General features: G+C 45.5%; 1 protein-coding gene across 2 annotated transcripts in view; it reads left to right on the top strand.

Moving 5' to 3' along the window:
* The window catches only part of LOC119400701 (ATP-dependent RNA helicase A), a 109,629-nt gene that overhangs the window by 35,448 nt on the left and 53,635 nt on the right, over nt 1-20,546 (top strand). For both annotated transcript variants that reach the window (XM_037667702.2, XM_037667706.2), the window contains 6 exons: nt 1,354-1,518; nt 6,388-6,465; nt 6,550-6,669; nt 6,749-6,820; nt 11,725-11,866; nt 18,563-18,645. In XM_037667702.2, the coding sequence (XP_037523630.1) occupies nt 1,354-1,518; nt 6,388-6,465; nt 6,550-6,669; nt 6,749-6,820; nt 11,725-11,866; nt 18,563-18,645 (660 nt within the window). The remainder of the gene's footprint in view (nt 1-1,353; nt 1,519-6,387; nt 6,466-6,549; nt 6,670-6,748; nt 6,821-11,724; nt 11,867-18,562; nt 18,646-20,546) is intronic.

The raw sequence follows: 20,546 nt of genomic DNA on the forward strand, positions 1-20,546 counted from the left end.
CGGCAGCGATAGGTGCACACAGTCCAAAGATATTCAGCCTAGAAAATTTGAAATAAAAGAAAAAGAAACGCCTACCCTCAACTCGATTTTTTGCGGGGTCATATGGCCACACTGATGGTGCAAAGGACCACCAATGGAATAAGCTGAAAGATCCTACTTAAGGGAAGCTTGCACATCATTGTTGCCTGTTCCATCCAGCGTGGCGATCACGAGGTGATTACAATAACAAACAATGTGGAGCTGCACTCCCCTCACTCCGAGAAAAAGGGTGGGATCAATAACACTGCATCGAGGTGAAAGACTTTCACCCTTTGAATGTCACGAGTGCACAAGAGGCTGCCCAGGAAGAGTACACAGGCAAAAAGAAAAAATTTCGCATAACGACAAACCTCGTGTGCATTTTTCTATGCTTGAAGGCCACCGTGTTTTCAAGTTTTTTTTTTTTTTACAACACTACCTGTATGCGTTAGTTTGAAAAGTACAACAAACAAAGATTCCTCGAAGGGGTAGCCTACCGAATGTGTGAAATGAGACAGCTCGCAAACGCACACAAGCAAGAGATAGAAGCGAGAGAAGCCTTTCGTACGGAGGTCCGACTTGCGCAAGCAAAAAGCCAAAGGCAATAATAGCAGCCAGCGCCACTGTCATGTTTTGCAGTGTAGTCTTTTTTTTTTTTTTTTTTTGCAACATCTATTTGGCGTTCAATGGAAAAGCATGCAAAAGAAAACCTGATAATCTCTTTTTTGATGCATTGCTTAGACTTCTAACGTTACATTTATCCAATCAAAGGCCTGCACCCTTCTCCATCATTTCCGTCTGCAATAGTTATGGCGAGCACTACTACACATTGATGCAGTTGGCAGTGATGTAGTGATTTCATTGCATGAATAAAATAATAAATACATAAACATCGGTGCTGTGACCTATGCCAGAATTATCCCCAGCCATCAGTCTACGCAGTTCACATACAAAAAGTGGGTGCTTCAAAAGTGTTTGAGGGCCCCTTTAAGCCAAGATAGTGCGGCTGTTTTGGCTTGCTTAATCCGAACTGGATTAAGAGGGCTGAGTGACCATGTGACATATAAGCATCTTGTGCATGTGGATTCTTTTTTTTTTTTTTTGCTGAATTTAGTTTTTCAGTATTGGGTAGTGGGAAGGAGGAAAGTAGTCAGTGTCGGCTGCCATTTTTCGAAGTGAGTATTTAGGGAAATATTTTGTTTTTCTAAAAGCTGTTTTAGCATTCAGAGTTTTAACATTTCTGTTATGATATGTTGCATTTGCTTCTTTAGTTAATGTCGAAAGGAGTGAAGTGGTCTTGTTGTGTACAGTGCTGCTCTTGTGTATCTTTCAAAGGCTGAAAGCATGACTGAACCATTCTCACTGAAAGTTCCACGGCAACTTGAGGAGGAACAGGTGGTAGCCCAACCTGTGCCAGGAGGAGTTGTACCATGGTCTCCACCACAGCAGAATTGGAACCCTTGGACATCTTGCAACATTGACGAGGGTCCTATGGCCACTGTACGTATCGTTCTGCCTGGAAGTTTAATATTGTCTGTTGCAGTATTTAGGTAACATTCTTTCTTGGCAGTTATTTTATTGTATCTGATTATAGAATGCAAAAGTACATGTGCTGTATAAGAGAGCTGCAGAATAAAGAATGGTGAAAGAGAAACCGTTCCTTTCGCCTGAGAGTGCGGGACATAAGGCAGAAATGGAGCACGAAGGTCATGCGCGCGTCATGCACGCGTCATGCATGTTGCTCAGTGATTATAGTAAAACATCGGCAATTGACGGGCTTGATAGTTGTCTTGGAAGTTTTGCCCTCAGCTGATTAGAATGGGAGCACAACAAGATCATGTCAACAACTTACAAGTGACAACACATTGCTTGATCAACATGACTTCAGTCTGGTTTGTCCTAAGGCCGGGCTTGGCTAGAGACTGCCAATGTTGCCAGCTCTGACTTTTGGTGAAGCTTAAAGGGGCCCTGCAACACTTTTCCAAGCACTAATCGTCAGACCTCACTATTGGAGTTATTGCCTCACATATCGATTGCTGTAAAAAATGTTTGAATCGGTCAAGTATGAGTAGAGTTACAGGGATTTGTCGCACGCTTTAAGCACTTTCTCTCTCTTTTATCCCAGTGAGTGCGCTCAAAGCTTAAGAGAGGGCAAAGGGGCAGGGAGCTATGTGTCAGCACATGTCATGACCTTAAGCTCGGCATGATCATGAGCACGCTGGTGTGCAATTTCAGTACACTGTAGAGTGTGGCACCGGTACGTGGCAGGACACAGTGGTGGCTGCGGTAACTATGTAGCACAAGAATTCTCAAATCAGTCAGTGGCTGTGTCCTCTGCTCCGTTATGTCATCCGGGCCCCTTGATGACACAATTTGCCAAAAGAACAGTTGGCAATTTCTAGCTGTCTTTGAAATGTAATTCTAAATTCCTTGCTGCGTGCAGTGCTCTAATACTTGGCTCACGTGTTCGCAGGAAGAAATTAATGTCAATTTTTCTTTCTAAGTTCAACAGACAAAACTTACTCTAGCTTTGCCAATGTGGTCTAACAACAGACATGACCATAAGCTGTAGCATGTTTAAATTCTAGCTGGCAGCATTGGCGCCAGTCTGAGGCCACGTTGTCAGGCAGAATGTGTTGCTGCCTGTTGATGCTATTTTATTGTAGTGTTCACATGCTAATCAGCTGGGGTCATATTCTTGGCAGATCACTTTTGGAGATGCTTTCAATTTCAAAAGATTCCATGGGTCAAGTGCAAGATGCATTCAGATGTCTGTAGGCCACAGTGGTTGGGCACTGTGCCAACCATGTTCGAGTAGTAGGCCGGAAACGTTATCAGTCATAGACTTGGCACGCCCAGTGCTAATCTCATGAACGGGAAGTGTCGCTGAAAGTGATCACCTAGAATTACTGCCCCCTGATGGTGCCATGCTGCAAGTGCTGAAGTGATAGCCTTCGGATAAAGGAAGAAATTTTCACCGAGTGACAAGGTCAAAGTTTTAAACGCATGAGGTGAAAAGCAGGCAGATGTTGCAGGACTGTTGAAGAACAAAGTCATCGCTGGCAAGCTACTGTCAGGGTAAATTAAGGGGAGACGCGGGTCTTGGAACGGTCAAAAATGGTCAAAAAATCGATTTTTCGCAAAGCTTATTTTCGAGGCGTTTGTACTTCTGAGCACCTACTCTCAAATTGCTAACGCTAAATTCGGTCGGGAAACGCGATAAAATCGGCTTTCAAAGCACCCCGGCAGCACTAAAATGTCCCCAAAAGGACGAAATTTGTTCGAACTTCCCGCGCGCGCCATGAGCGTTGCAGCGGGCCGAGCGCCGCCATCTTGGGCTAGATTTGAAGCTGTTTTCTTTGTGCACATTTTGCGCCATCTCAAAATGGCGTCGCTCAAGCAGAACGGCCGCCGTCGCGGGTTTTCTGAAGGTCGTTTCCAGGCCACTGATTGGCTCTCACGCGGCGCGCTTTTCAAGCGCGCCTTTCCGAGTCTCCCATTGGCTGGCGCGACCGACACGTCATTTTTTTTTTCTTTGTGTTTGGTTCTCCGCCGTGGCTGTCCGTTTGTGTGCGCCTGCTTTTGCGATCGTGCGTGTTTCTCGACGGACCGTGTCTCTACTTTGTGCCGGTAGTTTTTCCACGCGATCGAGATGCCTGGAGACTCTCGTCTGAAACCATCGACGCAACGAGCTTTTGGAAGCCGTAAAAAACGGGCTTGGAACAAGAAGGCGCCGGCTACAAGTGCACCGTCGGCAGCGGAGTTGGAGTCGCGGCCGGACCCTTTGGACCTGCCGGGAACTTCAACTGACGACACCGTGGGACCAAGTTCGACTAGCGAAACACTTCGGGTTGATGCCGCGTACTACTCAACGGCGGAGCAGGCGCAGCGAGTTGAGAGATCGGCGCAAACGAAGACCGTTCTGTCTGGAAAGTCGGCTACCCAGCGCAAGTTCGACCTTCTTGGAGTAAGCGCGGAGTGCCAGACCGGTGACGCCGGGACCGATTTTTGCTCGTCGATATGAAAGTTTTGAATAACTTTTTTGCACAAGCGAAGTGCGACAAATGCGACGCAAAAAGTCTCAGCGTGAGGAAGGCAACGGACAAGGAGTACGGCCTTGCGGTAAAGCTTATTTTTTCTTGCAGCAGTTGTGATTTCGAGAAGAAGCAATTTTCTTCTCCGAGAGTGAGCGGAACTGCCACCATCACTCCCTTCGAAGTCAACATGAGGGCCATGAAGGGGATACAGATGATAGGCAAAGGTGTTACTGCCCTTTCGGACTTTTGTGCGTGTATGAACCTTTCGCACCGAGGCTTGCACCACAAGACGTTTCAGGGACACCTAAAAAGTTTAGTGAAAGCCTGCGAAAACACAGCGACTGAAAGTGAAGCTGCTAGTGTGGCAGTAATAAAAGAGCTGTATACAGACTTCCTGAACCCCATAGGGAACATCGATGTTGTGTTCGACGGCTCATGGATGACGCGAGGTCGGAGCTCACACATAGGTGTGGGCTGCATCATTGAGCTCTACACTGGCCTTGTAATTGACCATGTTGTTTACTCAAACTTTTGTCTCGGCTGTGCCCTGGGACCACAGCCTAGAAAAAGACTCTCTGCGTTTACGCAAGGCAAATGCAACTCATCTGAAGAGCACCAACACAAAAAAGACTTTTGCAAGGAGACACAAAACGGGTGCAACTGAAGATTACAGTCCTGGACTACTTTGAAGGTATTCTCTCAAGCATAGCAACCTATTACCCAGGGTAACATGCTGCCTAACATCTAGAAGGTTCTTCCTAAAGACTGAAAAGACATGAGCAGCCAGTCGCTTGAGCCTCATACCCCATGGCTTTTCCAGAACCCCCCAGCCGCTTGTCATGGTGGGGTTTTGATCATGCTTTGCACATTGGAAAATTTTTTTAGATATGATTCCTTGGGTGGAACAAGACACTTTCTGTTTTGTTTTGAAGGGAAACAGATGGGGAACATGTGAATAAAATTTATGGTTAAAGGTTCCTTTTAGAAATTTATACAGTGCGTGTCAATCTTCAAACGCGATTTTCTCAGCTTCACATTTTTTGCCAACTTGACCAGCCTTACGGATCTTTTCATTATGTTTTTGTAAGGTAATTTTGATAAATTTTATACCGTTGAATTCGTAAGAAATAGGACTGTGGAGCTATGCTATTTTTTTGTGGCTAAGATGAACATATGAAATTTTGTGAACAATAATGTGAGCTAATTGCATTTCAAGATTACACAATGTCAATACAATTGAAAGTTCTTATATGATGATATATCTCAGTGACAATATAAATAGCATAGCTCCACATGGCAGGTCTTTGGCTACAGCTGCATCTTAAACAGAACCTAAAAATACTGAGGGAAAGTGTCTTAATGACCCGTAAGAAATTACCTAATTAGATTTCACTTATGCTCTCACAATTTGATAACTAATTGAAGTACATGAAAACTAATTATATTTTTGAAAACAGGAGGAAGAAATACATATACACACCCAATTTCATTACAATATCTCCAATAATAAAACTTTTCGTTTCGAGACCAGTGTCTCCCCTTAAACCAAGGCATTTCAAGCTCAATGAGGCAACATACCCAGACGTTTGGTCTACACTTTTGGTGTGGCTGTGTGACACCAGAGCTCATAACGTTCCAGTGAATTGAGGAAGTGAGTGGAACAGGCATGCAAAGATGACAGTGTCACTTTCATCAGTGGATGGCTTGACTGTTTTCGAGGCATGCTGTGACATTCATGCAAGTCTGCGATGTTCATGCGATAGCATCAATGTGGATGCAGTCTTTGAGTGGAAGGCAGAGGAGCTGCCCGCGTAATTCATTTATTTTTGCATTCAATACTGAAAAATTGCGACCTGTGCAAGTTACGATAGGTCTACCTTACTGTGCCTGTGCAAGTGTAGGTGTAGGAGGTGGTACACTTCACGCGATTACTATTTCTTTCGGACTTGTTGTGCCTCTTTGTGAATGATTCCTTTATTTTTAATCTCTCATTGTGGTGTTAGCCGAAACACGCAGCATCAATTCGACAATCTTTTGGTATTTCAACAGTGGCCTCCCAGTTAATAATAGTACTCGTACCTGGGGACAAAAAAATCTTCCTAGTAACAATCAGCTACTACCTTGAATTTGGATATTACAGACTTTTGATATTATGGACCTGCCTTTTTCATTATGTTATCATGGTCTGTTGTAATGAGAGTAGGCTATAATTTCTATGCTTGTTTCCATGAATGTGAGTGTCAATGTTTCCGTCGCCACAGTAATCTGAAGTAACATTCCAGATGGTTGTTGGTCTCTCTAAAGTGCAATGGAACTTGTTTTATTCTTTCAGATGACACTTCGACAAATCAGTGATGATATTCTTAACAACTACAATCAGCAGGTGGACCATGACCCACAACTAAAAAAGGTCAGTGAATTATGTTATTTTGTGTCTTGGGTATTCAAAAATGTAGTTGCAAGCTTACAAATAAACACCATTCTCATTTTTTAGATGTTGGATGAACGTTACCAACTTCCAGTCTACAATTCTTATGATAACATATTAGATGCTATACACCAGTCATCAGTAGTCATCATACGAGGTGCCACAGGCTGTGGAAAAACCACTCAGGTAAGTAGCTAATGTGCAGTGAAGTGTTGCAAACTAGTGCCTGCAAATTTATCTTTTTTTTTTTCACTTGTCTCTTTAGGTGCCACAGTATATACTGGACTCATACATAAATCAAGGGATTGGGGCTGAGTGCTGTATCGTTGTCACTCAGGTAGGTATCTACATCATTTGGAATCATTTTTTGCATTTGCTTTTGGTATACTATTGTGATTGATCCACTGTTATTACAAAATTTGTTGCACTGTATAATACAGGAGAACCTTGTTGATACAGTACTTACATGATTGTATGTTGACTTGAATGTAGGTCAGCCCCCCCCCCCCCCAAAAAAAAAGGCACATAAAAAAATAAAACGTGCTAGCACATTTTATAATGGAAGTTTAGTTATAAAGTCAATGGACTGACTACATGTATTTATTCGTCACTGTCAAGCCAGCCCTCTTCATGAACTTCAATGCCCAGGCCCTGCTGGCCTTGAAGTGCGTCCTCAGCATTTTGGTTTCCAAAGTGAAGACACAGGCTTCTTGCATTACCATTTTGCATGTCACCTGCAGAGACTGATCACCTAGTTTTTAGATGCGAAGCATCTTATGAGCGAGCTTGATCCGGTGGCGTCCGCACTCCACTGCACATGCGCGTCCCCTCCCCCTCTATCCTCTCCTATGCTCCCCCCCTCTCGCGCGCCTCATTCTCTCCTGCAACGAGTAGGCAGCAGTGATGCCTCTAGCGTCTTGACGTGGCACGAGCGGCCGATGGCTGCCTCTGCTTCTGTGACTCTAGACGCGGGGCGCTCGTGCTCTCCTTCCCTTGCTGAAGAATCCCATGACGACACCACTGGCATGGACTGCAGAGAGGCAGATGCACATTTTCTTGCGACTTTGTGGGAGTCGAATACCTCGGACGCCGGCAGTTCCATGCAGCGGGAGCTGGATGGAGACTGAGAGACAGTGCTGATTCTACGCCAGAGGAAGGCACAGGCTCAAGAACGCAAGAAAAAAAATTTACACCATCTCCCCGCTGCTTCGCATCCACACATGGTTCCCTTTAGCGGGAGATGGTGTAATTTTTTTCATGTGTGCCGCAAGCTCTGGAGAGTGTCCACACTTCAACCCGCAAAACCCGAGTGCTTGGTGTGACACGCAAATTTTGGTCACACTGTAGTCACTGCTGCCACACCACCCGTTGAGAAACTCCAAACTTGCATCCCGCCACATAATTGCTAGTTCTTTTTGACACGGAGAATGACGTTGGCCATTCTTCATGCCAAAAATTATGCTGTGAACGAGTGGATAAACTTTTTTGCCTGGAGCACTCATGACGATGGAACACGATGATCAAGCAGAACACTGGCATGGGGCCCTAGGGATGGCACTACAGTCAAAGCTCGCTACAACTAAACTGACGGGACACGCGAAAAATTTCGTTGAAGTGGAAATTTCGTTGTGGCGAAATCTGTCCCAAAACACCGTCGCATTTGACTACACCCCTCACAAACATATAGTAAAAGCTCGTTAGTTCGGATTTCACGGGACTGGAAAAAATGTCCAAATTATCCGAATGCCGAATTATCGAAAGTATCGAGAAAAGAATAACCACGTGTCTATTACGTACTTGCATTTTCATTTTCTTGATGAGTGTGTGTAATCCAGTACTTCTATTGCATAAGAGCAGTGTAAAAGCCGCAATTTTCGTCATTTGAGACTTCGTTCACAGTGCGACCGCGGCTCAAGACCTCTGGGTCTTCGGTCAAAACGTTCTCTGAACCCATCCCTTATTACGTACCGCCACCACCAACGCCATCACAAACACGCTACAATAATTTTTTCACAGAAATGATGGCCGGCAAATGATCGTCCATCACATTGTAGGAAGCGAGTTTTATGCCAGCATGCGGACCGCGGCTGAACCACTTCATCTTTAACAGCTTCCATCATCTTGAGTTTTGTCACGTTTCGCGCGCATTGCCCGAAATCAAAATGAAGCTACTGAGTGTGGCACCGCAATGGACGACATCATGGTCGCTAAACGCACAGCCTTAGCGTCCACGCAGTTTTGACGGTATGCGCGCAATGTCCATAGTCGAAATGAAACTGCTGAGCACTGCATCTGCTGCTGAATAAACCTGGTTCACTAATGCACAATCATGAATGGCGACTACGCAGTTCTGAAGGCATGCAGCAAAAACGAAGCTACTGCTTGTGCCAGCTTTGACCCCTGTCGCTATCGACTCATCATACATAGCACCCACACAGTTCGTATGTGCAGAGTGAAATCGCAAATTAAAGAAGTTTGTGCAGCCGCTGAAGCCTTCGTCGCCAACAACAGGATTTTAGTAAGATTGTGGATTGCGGCCACGCGAAGGCCTGTGGCCTTTCAGATTGTCCGCAAACACCGCTTGTGCTTCTTTGCGCCACAAATTTGCATCGCTTCGTGCTTGCCGCGCTCCCAGGATCGTCCGAATTAACCGAATTGCGGCCTTCTATGGCCAAAATAACGAGTTTGATGCCATTAACCCCTTAAGTGCTTTATTTTTTTTGAAACTTTCCCAACCAAAAGTGCCTATTTTTTTATTGCTGATTTCGAATCCTATTGTACTAAAAAGTAGCTAGTCGATGTTGAAAAAATATTTGAACCACATACTTAGTAAAATCAAAACGTGGAATAACGCAAGGGGGCCTGTCGCAGCTCCCGCACCAAAAGCGAGTTTCCTTTCTCAACTTTTTCCCGTTTTCTCCTCGCTTCCGAGAGCGAATGAAGCACTTTTGAAGCAACCGCTGAATATATTCCATAAGGTTATCTGGTGATGACCAGTTGAAAGTCTTGTCTGGAATGGCCAAGAATGGAAAGCGAGGAGGCTTCACAGAAGGATTGTCCGCATCAAGCAGGATCCACTGGCGAGCACTGCGATGTTCGCTTCCAAACTGTTTTCATCATCACCGGAGGAGATGCTCAATTCACTGCCATCGCTGTCTTCACTTCCAGACACAAGATAAACATCTGTATCCGAATCATCATCACTCGAAGAAGATGACAAAAATGAAAAGCTGCTTTTTCGTGTTGACGAGCCAGCTATGCATGGGTGGCCGCTACCGCAAGCCATCTTTTCGTACAAAAACCGCGCTCTTTCCGCAGGAAAAAAAGAAATTGTCAAGTAAATGCTGCCATCTGGTGGATTACACGCAATCTAAGCTGTAGAAGAGCGCCTCTTGTCCTGAACGCTAGAGGGGAGTACCTATTCCGCTAGGACGAGCTCTGCTCGTCCAAAGCACCTTGGGGACAGTTTGGGCAGGACGAGCTCTGCTCGTCCAAAACAGTTAAGGGGTTAAACAATACATATGCTTGCCGGGACCAGATTACACGTCTGAATTATCCAATTTTCCAAATTAACGAGGGCCGAATTAATGAGCTTTTACTGTAGTTTATTTTCAAAAAAGACTGTTGGCTTTGTTTGCCGCCTTCCTTTGGACATCAGCGCAATAGTTCTACACTCGCATGCGATCAGCAGCTGCATCGCGAGGTCGTCATCGCGGGTGCTAATGAAAGTGCGAATGACGTCAAATGCGCCCATGCCGTCACATTCAGTGCAGAAGGCGGCACCAATGTGTCTTGTGCATCACGGTCATCGTCCGGCGACGCAGTGTCATGGCAAACCTCTTCTCGTCAGTTCGCTTATGATGAGCGATAACGTCCGCGTCAACGGCAACGTATTCGTTGGTGCTCACCTCTGTGTGCACGTTTACCGTTTAGCATGTCTGTGTTTACCGTGCACGTTTACTGTGCCCAGGCCGCCGTAGCGCACGCGGTTGCACAAGCACAAATGACAGGTTTTCTAGAATGGAGACGGATTGGCTGTGGCTCCGGCTTAGCAAAGCGAACCTGCGCCTTGTTGCAAGGTGGCAAGCCACATCGTCATCACCACCAAACATTGGTGCTCTCTTATGAGTTTGTTTACAGGTGGTGCAATGGGCGTACATTTTCGGTGAAACAAAGTGCCGTGAACGTACGAAAAGTTGCGTGGTTGGCGATATACTTAATTGATCATTAAACAAATTTTCAAGCCTAGCACCACTGAACGAAAGTTTTGTTGAAGCGAAAACAAGCCCGAAAAATGGTTCGTTGTGGCTAGAACTTTGACGCGTTGACTTCTGGCAAGCTGACGGGGAATAAGAAATACTTTATTGAAGTGGCGTTCGTTGTAGCGGGCTTCAACTGTATTGGTGTACGATTAAAGTTGAACCCACTTATAACCATAGGTCGGCAGCTCACTCATGAGTCGACTCACCCAGACTCAGATCAGGCTCTGAGTAATATTTTTGTGAGTTTCAGTCCGAGTGAGCCCTCAGAGCAAAATCATTTCTTGAGTGAGTCTGAATGAGCTCCAATTTTTTTACCGACATATGCTTATAACAATATTCAAGTGCCACGAAAATTCAATTTTTATGACTGTTATTATTTGTAGTCTCATTTCCGGCATCTTCCATGTCAAATATACCGTCTTGGAGCAATAGAAGGAACTGGTACTGTAGTGCAAAGCTTGAAGAGAACACTAAGAGGCGGGAAGAAGTGGAGGTCTCTCTCTTAGTCTTTCTATTTGAGTTCTGCGCTGCAATGTCATGTCCTTCAGTAAGTACCAAGTCGCCCAAGAAAAAGTATTTGTGCAGGGAAAGGACGATAGCAATGCAACTAGGTCACAAATGAAACAGACTGGATGCGGCCATGTTGGTTGTTTTGGTCATGACGTGTTGACACAGTGCTTTTTTAATGGATCTGGCTCAGTTTGATTCGAAACTGCTTTTTTGAGTCCACATTACGTTCTGGAATTACCCCATTTTGATTACAAATGTTCTTAAAGTGAAAGACGCATAGGTGTGTTTTGCATTCTCGTGAAATTTAGCCCAGTTTCGGTTTCTGGATTTGACTCTTTTAGGAAAGAACTTAATTGGCAGCAACTGCTTCAGTGTTGTTACAATGCCTGTAGATATTTCCAGTCATTTCTTGCTAATTATTGTGGAGAAAATCATTGTGCTGATACTGTATTTTCATTTTTTTTTTCAGCCACGCAGAATCAGTGCAGTGTCTGTTGCAGAGCGAATTGCTGAAGAACGATCGGAACAGCTTGGACAAAGTGCAGGCTACAGCGTTCGTTTTGAATCTGTGCTACCACGCCCCTATGGATCCATCTTGTTCTGCACAGTTGGTAAGTGCCACGGTTGCAAACTCTCCAGGATGTATTAGTCTTGGAAGGGTTTGCAAAATAGTTTGATATATCAATAATTCGTAACACAAAACTTGTTTGCTGAAAACTTTGCATATCTCCTGTAATTGTAGAAACTGGGAACTTGCTGAGGCAGTGTTGAATGCACAAAATTTTACTTATTATTATTTATTATCTATTATTATTCATGAATGGCACTGTGCTGCAGAAGGATCTTTAATGTACTGAGCGCAGTGGTAACCCTAAATGGCCATATTGCCTGGCTTAGACACTGGCCACTGCAATGAATTTCTGATGTTGAAGCAGTTTTTACAGGCAAACCCAATTATATCAAACTCAGTTAATGCGATATATGTCTTAAAACAGAAGAACCTGCTATTCTCCGCAAAGCTGAAGATATTCAATGCATTTGAACGTAGAGAAAAGAAGCCTTACGTCCCTGCTGCATACAGCATCCCAAGGCGGGGCAAGTGCAGAAAATGCATGTAGGTCCTGCTAGACCTGTGTGCCGGTCCCAAAATCCCCGGCGGCGGCGCGCTGTTGTTTCCACCTCCGCCGGCGGCACATGAACTGCGCGGGATTTATCTGATCAGCGGCGGCGTGGCGTGGGGGGAGGGAGGAGGGTTAATTTAAGAGTTAATGGGGAGAGAAATTTGTCCTTTGAATTTCGAAAAAAACATGTTTCACCGAAAGGACGAAGCAGTGAATGTGATAGCAACATGTCGTAATGTGATACGAACTAAGGCTAGCAGCTAACTCTTTTTTGATCCAATCTCGCGTAACTCTACAAAATGCTGGTGTGTGGGAATACAGCCGCTCCCAGGAGAGACGCAGTTTTCGTGCAGTTTGTCGTATAAGTGGTCACAGTATGAAGCGATGAGGTAACAGCGCGTAGAAGGGTACGAGCCGTTTACTGATGTCTGCCGAGATAGCACGCGCCAGCGCTAGTGACCATGCCCTTTTAACACTTTCGGGACCAGGGAAAAACGCACAGTCTCAAAGAGTGTTATGAAAAACTTTTTTAATAAATCAGATAAACAAGATAGCTTTGTGTTATACATCAAAATGACGGTAATTGAATGGTCTTTCAGAAGATATCTAAATATTAGGCATAAAAATTACATATATAATCAAGAAAAAATGTCAAATGGAAAGTTTCACCAAAAACCAACATCAAAAAGTTTCAAAAGGCATGCATATACAAGTAAAACTGTGAACTAAAAAAAATTCTAAATATACAAAATGTGGCAAAATGTCTTCTTTCTTAAATGTAAAAGTTTGGTCCGCCTATCTATAACTGCCTTTTTTAGCTCGCTTCAACATCGGAGCACTCGTGTGCCCATCACAACTGATGGCTCTCATGCCACTGCAGGAAACAATTTCGAGTAGTAGTGAAACACAAGTGCACATCACAAGTTCTGCAGAAACAATTAGTTTTTAGTTCGACTTTGTTGCGGTCATAGCACAGCTTGCAGCTTCTGCGCCTTTTTGCCTTTTCTGGCTTGTGGAGCGTTCGTTTAGTGGAAGGTGGTGGAGGAGTGCGAGCTGGCTTGGCACCATCGAGGTTGAAAATCTGACGAACGAGTTCTTCTCTGAGGGCAAGGTGGTCATATTCAGATTTTCGTTCAAGTTCGGGGATCTCTGGGTGTGATGCGCGGTGTTCTTGAAATAAAATAAAACTACTCACACAGGCAATATCGATGCAGTGGAAGAAGAGTGTCTTCCACCACCGAACACTTCTCATGAGTACGTTGTAATAGCCAGTCATCTGGTCCGATTTATCTACTCCTAGCATTCCAGAATTGTATTCATGTATCAGCAATGGCTTCGGTACAGAAATCTGAGCCCAAGTGTTTCCCCTTTTTTCCCTTCTTTTTGCTGTGACGTCATAGTGCTCATCATTTTGACAACACGACGGTCTTTCCATTGAAGGTATAATATACCACTATCACGGAGCCATCTTACGTCCCCACGTCGCGCGTTTTTCTCCCAACGTGTGTCTTTTAGTTCGGCAGGAAATCCTTGCCGGTCTTTCCTCGTTGTACCGCAAGCCAATGTTCTTCGATCAATTAGGTGACTGAACAAATGCGTCGATGTGTAGAAGTTGTCCATGAATATTCGGTATCCCTGATCAAGATAGTCGGCACACAGCTGGCAAACTACATCGAATGCCAATCCATGAGGCCCTGGCTGATCCCGCTTGCCGGTATATACACTGAAACGTACCGTGTATCCGGTGCCGGGATCAGCTAGGACCCAGAGCTTGTAGCCCCATTTTGTTACCTTATCTTTCATATACTGCCTGATGCCCGATCGCCCTTTGGATTTCACCATCCGTTCGTCCACGGAGAGATCACGATGTGGCTGAAAAAGTTTCGCCGACACCTGATTCACATGCTCCATGAGCCACCACACGAACCGGAGCTTCCCTCTCGATAGCTGGCTCACATCGTCCAAGTCAGCAACATGGAGCATAGCGAGCAACGCTATGAAACGGCGTCTAGGCATTATTCGTCGTGGAAGCAGGCCACTGTAGAGTTCTCCCACGTTCCAGTAAAGTTTCAGCCGCGGCACCTTGACGAGGCCCATGTAAATTATAAGGCCCATGAACTTCATCATTTCATCTGGGGTCACCTCTTCCCACGAACCATCGGTACGAGCGTGCGTCGGTTTTTCGAGAATTTTCATCCAGCTGTATTTGTTTGAGTTTTCACAAAGCGTAGTGATCACTTGCGTAGTGAAAAAAAGAGCGAAGAAGTCAAGGGCCGTCAGAAACTTTTTTGGTCCGCTCCTGAGTGCCACGCCCACATAGTCGGTGATGTATACGCCAGGTGCCCATCGCGGAGCAAAGATGATCCGCTTCTGCGCTGGTGGCCGGACGTCATTGCCATACGTTGTTGAAACCCTGCCAATTGAAGATAACACAATAAGAACATGTAGCGACCGCGCAAGCTTGCTCAAGAGCAAGCTGAAAGCAAAGCGAAACTAACCTTTGTCCACTTGTTGAACTTCCAGGCTGATCGTTCCCTGACTCGCTGTCCGAACTGAAATTGGAACTTCCAAAGTCGTCTTCCGACTCTTCGCTGCTCGTTTCGTCAACGAAATCAGCCGTTGAAGCAGCGGAATCACGAGATCCGCGTCGTTTTTCAAGCGCGCCGAGTCGCGAACTCGACGCCATTCTCTCGCTCGGCTGACGCGACCGCACCCGAGATAAACTGCAATTGTCCGCCGCCGCCTCTCGGAAAGAGAACAAACTACTCTGGGAATGAAAGAGTAGTGTTCAAAATACCGCACAGATGGCGCTACATGTCAGAGCGCGCAAAAAAATCAGTTTGAAAGCGCGTTGAAAGCTATCGGTCATATACGACCGATGGCCCTATGGGGTGGTCCCGAAAGTGTTAATCAAAGTTCACAGCTGCTGCTTGAGCCATGCAACCCCCCCCCCCCCCTTCTCGGTGTCCCTTCATGCTCCTTGGCCCAGCCAAAGACGTGCAGGGTGTTTCCTTTCTGGCTGAGGAGCAATAGACTGCAGGCCTCGCACGCGGGCTGATGTTATCGCATGCGCCCTCCATGCGACGGAGATGGCCAGCTTGTTTCATCTCTGTTTCAGCCGTGTTCCTCGCCAGTGCTCACGAGCTTTTACTCGCGGCCACAGCATAAGATGCGCGCAGCAATGTTATCGACTTGGACTTACACGGAACATGACAGCGACGGTGAAAACTTCTAGAGTGTCATATAATTATTATCGCAATAAAAAATATATGCAAAATCCGTGGAAGCGGGCTCACCTTTTTTCTGGAGAGCTGTTCTTCGCTGTAAAGAGTTCGTTCGTTGGAAGAAACAAATAATCCAGCGCCTTTTCCATTGGTTTCGTTCTCGTCTTCACTACCCTCCTTACAGGTGATACCTTCTTGCTACATATTTCTTCATAAAGCATGCGAACAATGACGGCACAAAGCGTTGAGCCTATCAGGATTTCGAGCTTATCGGCAACACCTTGTTATATCCGCTTGTGCAGTCAGAGGCACACAAAATGGAGCGAAATCTGTTGATTGCAAACGAGAGTCATGTGAGACGAGGAAGAACGAGTGGTCATCTGCATGCCAAAGCAGGGTGGGAGACAATTCACAAGTGATGTTTCTCGTATATGGACCAATTGAGAGCATGTGCCATATTGATGTCAGATGAATCACCGTTCTGGCGTTGCGAAGTGCGCCAAAAAGACAAACGCCGAGAGAATAGCGTGCTCGATTTTCTATTTTCCGAGGCTGTTTTGCAGCCCTCTAAAAAGGCAGGCCGTGCAAACAAGAGCACAAAAGAGTAGTGAAGACACCACAAACGCCGCTAACAACGAAAAAATCGTACAGTGGAGAAAGAGAAACTGGACACAAATACTTCTCTGTGCATTTTCAGGCAAGAGACGATACCTATCAATCAGGTGTGCGTGGTGGTCTACGCGAGATAACTATTCACTCCCTTGACTTCTCTCTTGTGTACGTGTTTGCATGTCGTGTCTTTTTAACACGAATACCTACCAACTAGCTCAGCTATCGCTCTTCTAAGTTTTTCATTGCCTTTACTTCTATACAGTTCAACCCGTCAATAACGAAATCTCTCAAGAATGAAATTTTCGCGGCAGCGAGGAAATCTGGCTTCCCTGGCGAACGTCCATAGAGTTCAATGTATTTGCACCCTCTAGACAACAAAGATATTTTAAACAGCACTCTCGAAATAACGAAAGTTTCAGGTAGCGATCCACAACATTTTTTTCATCCCATGAGCTAGTTGAGAACCAGAAGTTCGAAAATTGCAGCACCGCTCATCAACAAGTCCAGCACATACGTTTCTGCCAACAATCAGCTGTGCGACCATTGTTGTTTACATTCACTTGGATGATGATAGCAACAGGACTTCTTTTGTTTCACTGAGAACAGTTTTTTGCTAATGCTTCTGTTGGCAACTACGTCAGCACATGACGTCTCAAGTGACAACACCATGAACGACACCTACGAATGTGACGTCATGCCGGCAGACATCTTGTAGACTACCTAACTGCATGTGGCCGAGCGTCCTTCCATGTACATGTACACGCCGGGATCTCGCGCGCTTTGCTTACGTGCAGGGTTGTTTGGTCTAGGGAAAGATGCCGGCTACTTTTGAAGTCGTAAGGTTTTGACAGTTCAAGAGAAGTCTAGGAGCATCGCCGAAGCTGATTTTGGTTGTGTGAAGTAAATGGGGGGCGTATTTTTGTGACAGCGAAATTCTCACGAGAACGAACAAAATCGATTCCCCGGCGATTTTATTATTGAGGGGTTCGATTGTATTTATTTATCGATTTACTTGAGCAAAAATAAAAGAAAAAAACGTGTACTGTATCAATATATGTGTACGTGTATCGATATATGTTACTCATCTATTTTACTTATTTATGCGAAGTGTACTAGGTCCAAGACTCCACGAATATGCTATCTCAGCGAGTTGGGTCGTTGCCCTTGAAGGCTGGAGGACGCCGCAGCGTTGAGGTCTGGCAATACTCGTGAGACTTCTGGAGGACAGAAGAATACGACAACCTCCGGGGAGCTGTTCTCGATGTGTCCATCTAAAGGAGATGTCCACAGTCCATTTCGGCAGAGCGCATTCAGTTACTCGAAAAAGCAGTGAGCGGTGATGTCACCTCACTCTTGGCCACTTCGACGCACCGAACCCGCCAGCACATTCCCAGTCCAAGAAGAAACTGGACGAATTGTGAAGAAACAGGAACTTGTCATGTCTAAACTAGCATATGAATGTGTCCCAGATGTTTGAGAACGATGCAGGGAATGCGTACCGGCCTTCATAGGTGTGTTGGACGGGTGGCCGCATTAAACCTGATTTGATGGCTAACGCGATCAGAGTTCATGCACGGCCTCTGAGATGTGCGCCCAAAAGCGGATCGCTGGCGGTTGCGTTAGTTGCGTTGAAGCGCATTCCTCCCCTGTCATTTGTGTTGAGAGCTGTGAAAGCTTCGTGACAGCCAAGTTGAAGTTGCAGAAGAAGAACTGGAAACAGAGGGCGCGCTGCTCGTGGAGCTCCCGACAATCAGTGGTGGCTGAAATGGACAGTCCCTTAGGGACTCATCAAAAAGAGCTCCCTCGGTAAAGAGGTGTATTTTATGTCCAGATTCCCCGTTCATGGCGGCACGCCGCAATTATTACGCGGCGGCGGTGTGCTCACTCTCAGGACCTCGGTGGCAGCACGAGTGGCGTGAGCATGAACAGGCGGTGGCGCACACGTTTAGCTCCTGCTTGTGCCAAAATGACAAAATGTGTGGTCGGAGGCGAAAATTCGTTATATCAAAGGTGTCTCCAGCTGCCACTTTGTTACTTAGAGGTCGCGAATACATGTGCTTTTATGGAGTAACAGTGGGGAATACGAAAACTTCATGATATCGAGGAATTCGTTGTATGGAGTTTCGTTATAGGCAGGTTTAACTGTAATGAAGGAATTTAAGTTCCCCCCTTCAACTTCTTTATAATGAGGTTTGAGTGTAACTTGCTATATAATTGTTTGATATATTCATGTTTGATGTATGTAGGAGCGACTATATATATGATAATGTTAATGCTTATGCACAGTTGGTATACTTGCTGTGTGTATTGTAGGAGCTGAAGCCCATACGTTACTTTCATGTCTGTACAGGTGTCCTGTTGAGGAAGTTGGAAGCTGGTCTTCGAGGAGTGTCTCATGTCATCATTGATGAAATTCATGAACGAGATGTCAATGTGAGTCTGTGAACAGTGCACTTGGATGTTTAGCAATTTTTCAGTTTGAAGGGGATTGAATAATCTGATTGAAAAACAAAGTACAAAAAAATTCAGAAGTAACTCACTCATTTTATAGTCCTGTCACATGGGCACATTAAAACTGTGGTTAATCGGAACAGCAGTAGAAACTCAGTAGCAGTCGGCAGCATTACGTCACAGGTGCAACTACCATTGATGACTGAAAGTTTTCAACAGAGACTGGTGAACTTAAGTCAAGACACCAACTTATAAGATGGTGACGTCCATAATTGTAGCGGTTGAGTCTTTGTTGCAAATACCGTATTTACTCGATTCTACCGCGCCCTCGATTGTAACGCGCACTAGAGCACTGCACGGGCCCGGGCCGGCCCGAAAGCCCGGGCCCGGCCTGGCCCGCGGGCCGGGACGGGTAAGAGATTGTTGGATCGGGCCCAGGCCGGGCTCGGGCCCAGGCCGGGCTCGGGCCCGTGACCTTCGGGCTCGGGCCGGGCTCGGGCCTGAGCCAGGCCCGTATTAGGCCCGGGTCTCGTACGTATCTGTATAATTGCGTGTGTGAGTTGTTTGGCTATGTTTTTGTTGTTTTGTGGGGTTTAACTTCCCGAAGTGACCCAGGCTATGTGAGACGCCGTCGTTGAGGGCTCCAGGTAATTTAAAACCACCTGGAGTGCATTGGCGTGCAGAGAAATTGCACAGTACAAGACATCTACAATTTTGCTCCAGTTTGTATGCTGCACGTAATTTCAAGAAACGCCTAATATAAGTTTCCACCATTATAGTGAGTGAAAGACGTTCTTGGGTACCGTGTAAGGAAAGCAACGGTAAACTGCCTAGATTACTGTATATAAGATGCGCGCGTTTGTATGTAGGGAAACATTTCGATGTTTTCGAGTATGCAGCTACGCTCGCAGACCCGCGGCGCCTGTTTCCGCCTGCCTGACTCCGTGGACTGGTCAACGTAACTTGCGAGCCATTATTATCTCAGGAGCTGTTTTTCGTGCAGTTTAAGTGCAAGATGTGGAGCGACTCTTATGACAGGGCGAACGCCGTTGTTGATTTTCCCATTACTAGTGGTAAGGCGCCAGACCATAGCAACACTCGTTTCCCCGAGTGTGGCTCACAACTGGAGTGATGAGGCTAGAGAAGCGATCCGGGATTCTGGGAATAACCAACACACACACAAACACACACAGACTGATCAGTTTTATTTAAACCGCCCTTTATTCAACACACCGTTACTGTACACACGTCTTACACGAGTGTTTTGTTTTAAATAACTTCGCAATGAAAACAAATTTTCACGTAAAAGATGGCGGGGACCTCGTTACACTTAGGCACTGGCTATGCACGAATGAAAGCACTTCTATCTGAGAAACCGCTTCAAAATTTGCCTTCAGGGTAAGTCCCAGGCATATTCCGATAACCAAGCCATCTTCTGGCAGTCAGGGCACTCCGTTCTTTTTTGTTTTGTTTTTTTCATTCCATTGTGCAATAGATGAAGTTTGCAGGAGACTTGCTACTTTACTCAACAGCCCTAGCTCGTATGCAGTTGATGTATGCTCAAACTAAGGATGTCTACCATGTTTTTTTCCCCACTTTATGGAGGTAATATATTTTGTAGTCGTTCTTTGAAATGCAAAAATAAGATTGCGTGGTTAGCACTGCGTGCGTACATGAAACAGCCAGCTATGACTCTAAATATATTTTATATTACTCTGCAATTATTTCGCAAGACTGTTACGGGCGTAATTAACCGAAAGTATGCACAGTACCAGTGAAAGTCGTGACACTGAAAGAAGTTCATAAAACAATCTCTAAAAAATATCTTGTGTGCGGCAGGTATCTTCACAATAACCGAAGGTTGGACAGTGCCTCCTTTATGC

Source organism: Rhipicephalus sanguineus, chromosome 1, assembly GCF_013339695.2.
Source record: "Rhipicephalus sanguineus isolate Rsan-2018 chromosome 1, BIME_Rsan_1.4, whole genome shotgun sequence".
Lineage (NCBI taxonomy): Eukaryota > Metazoa > Arthropoda > Arachnida > Ixodida > Ixodidae > Rhipicephalus > Rhipicephalus sanguineus.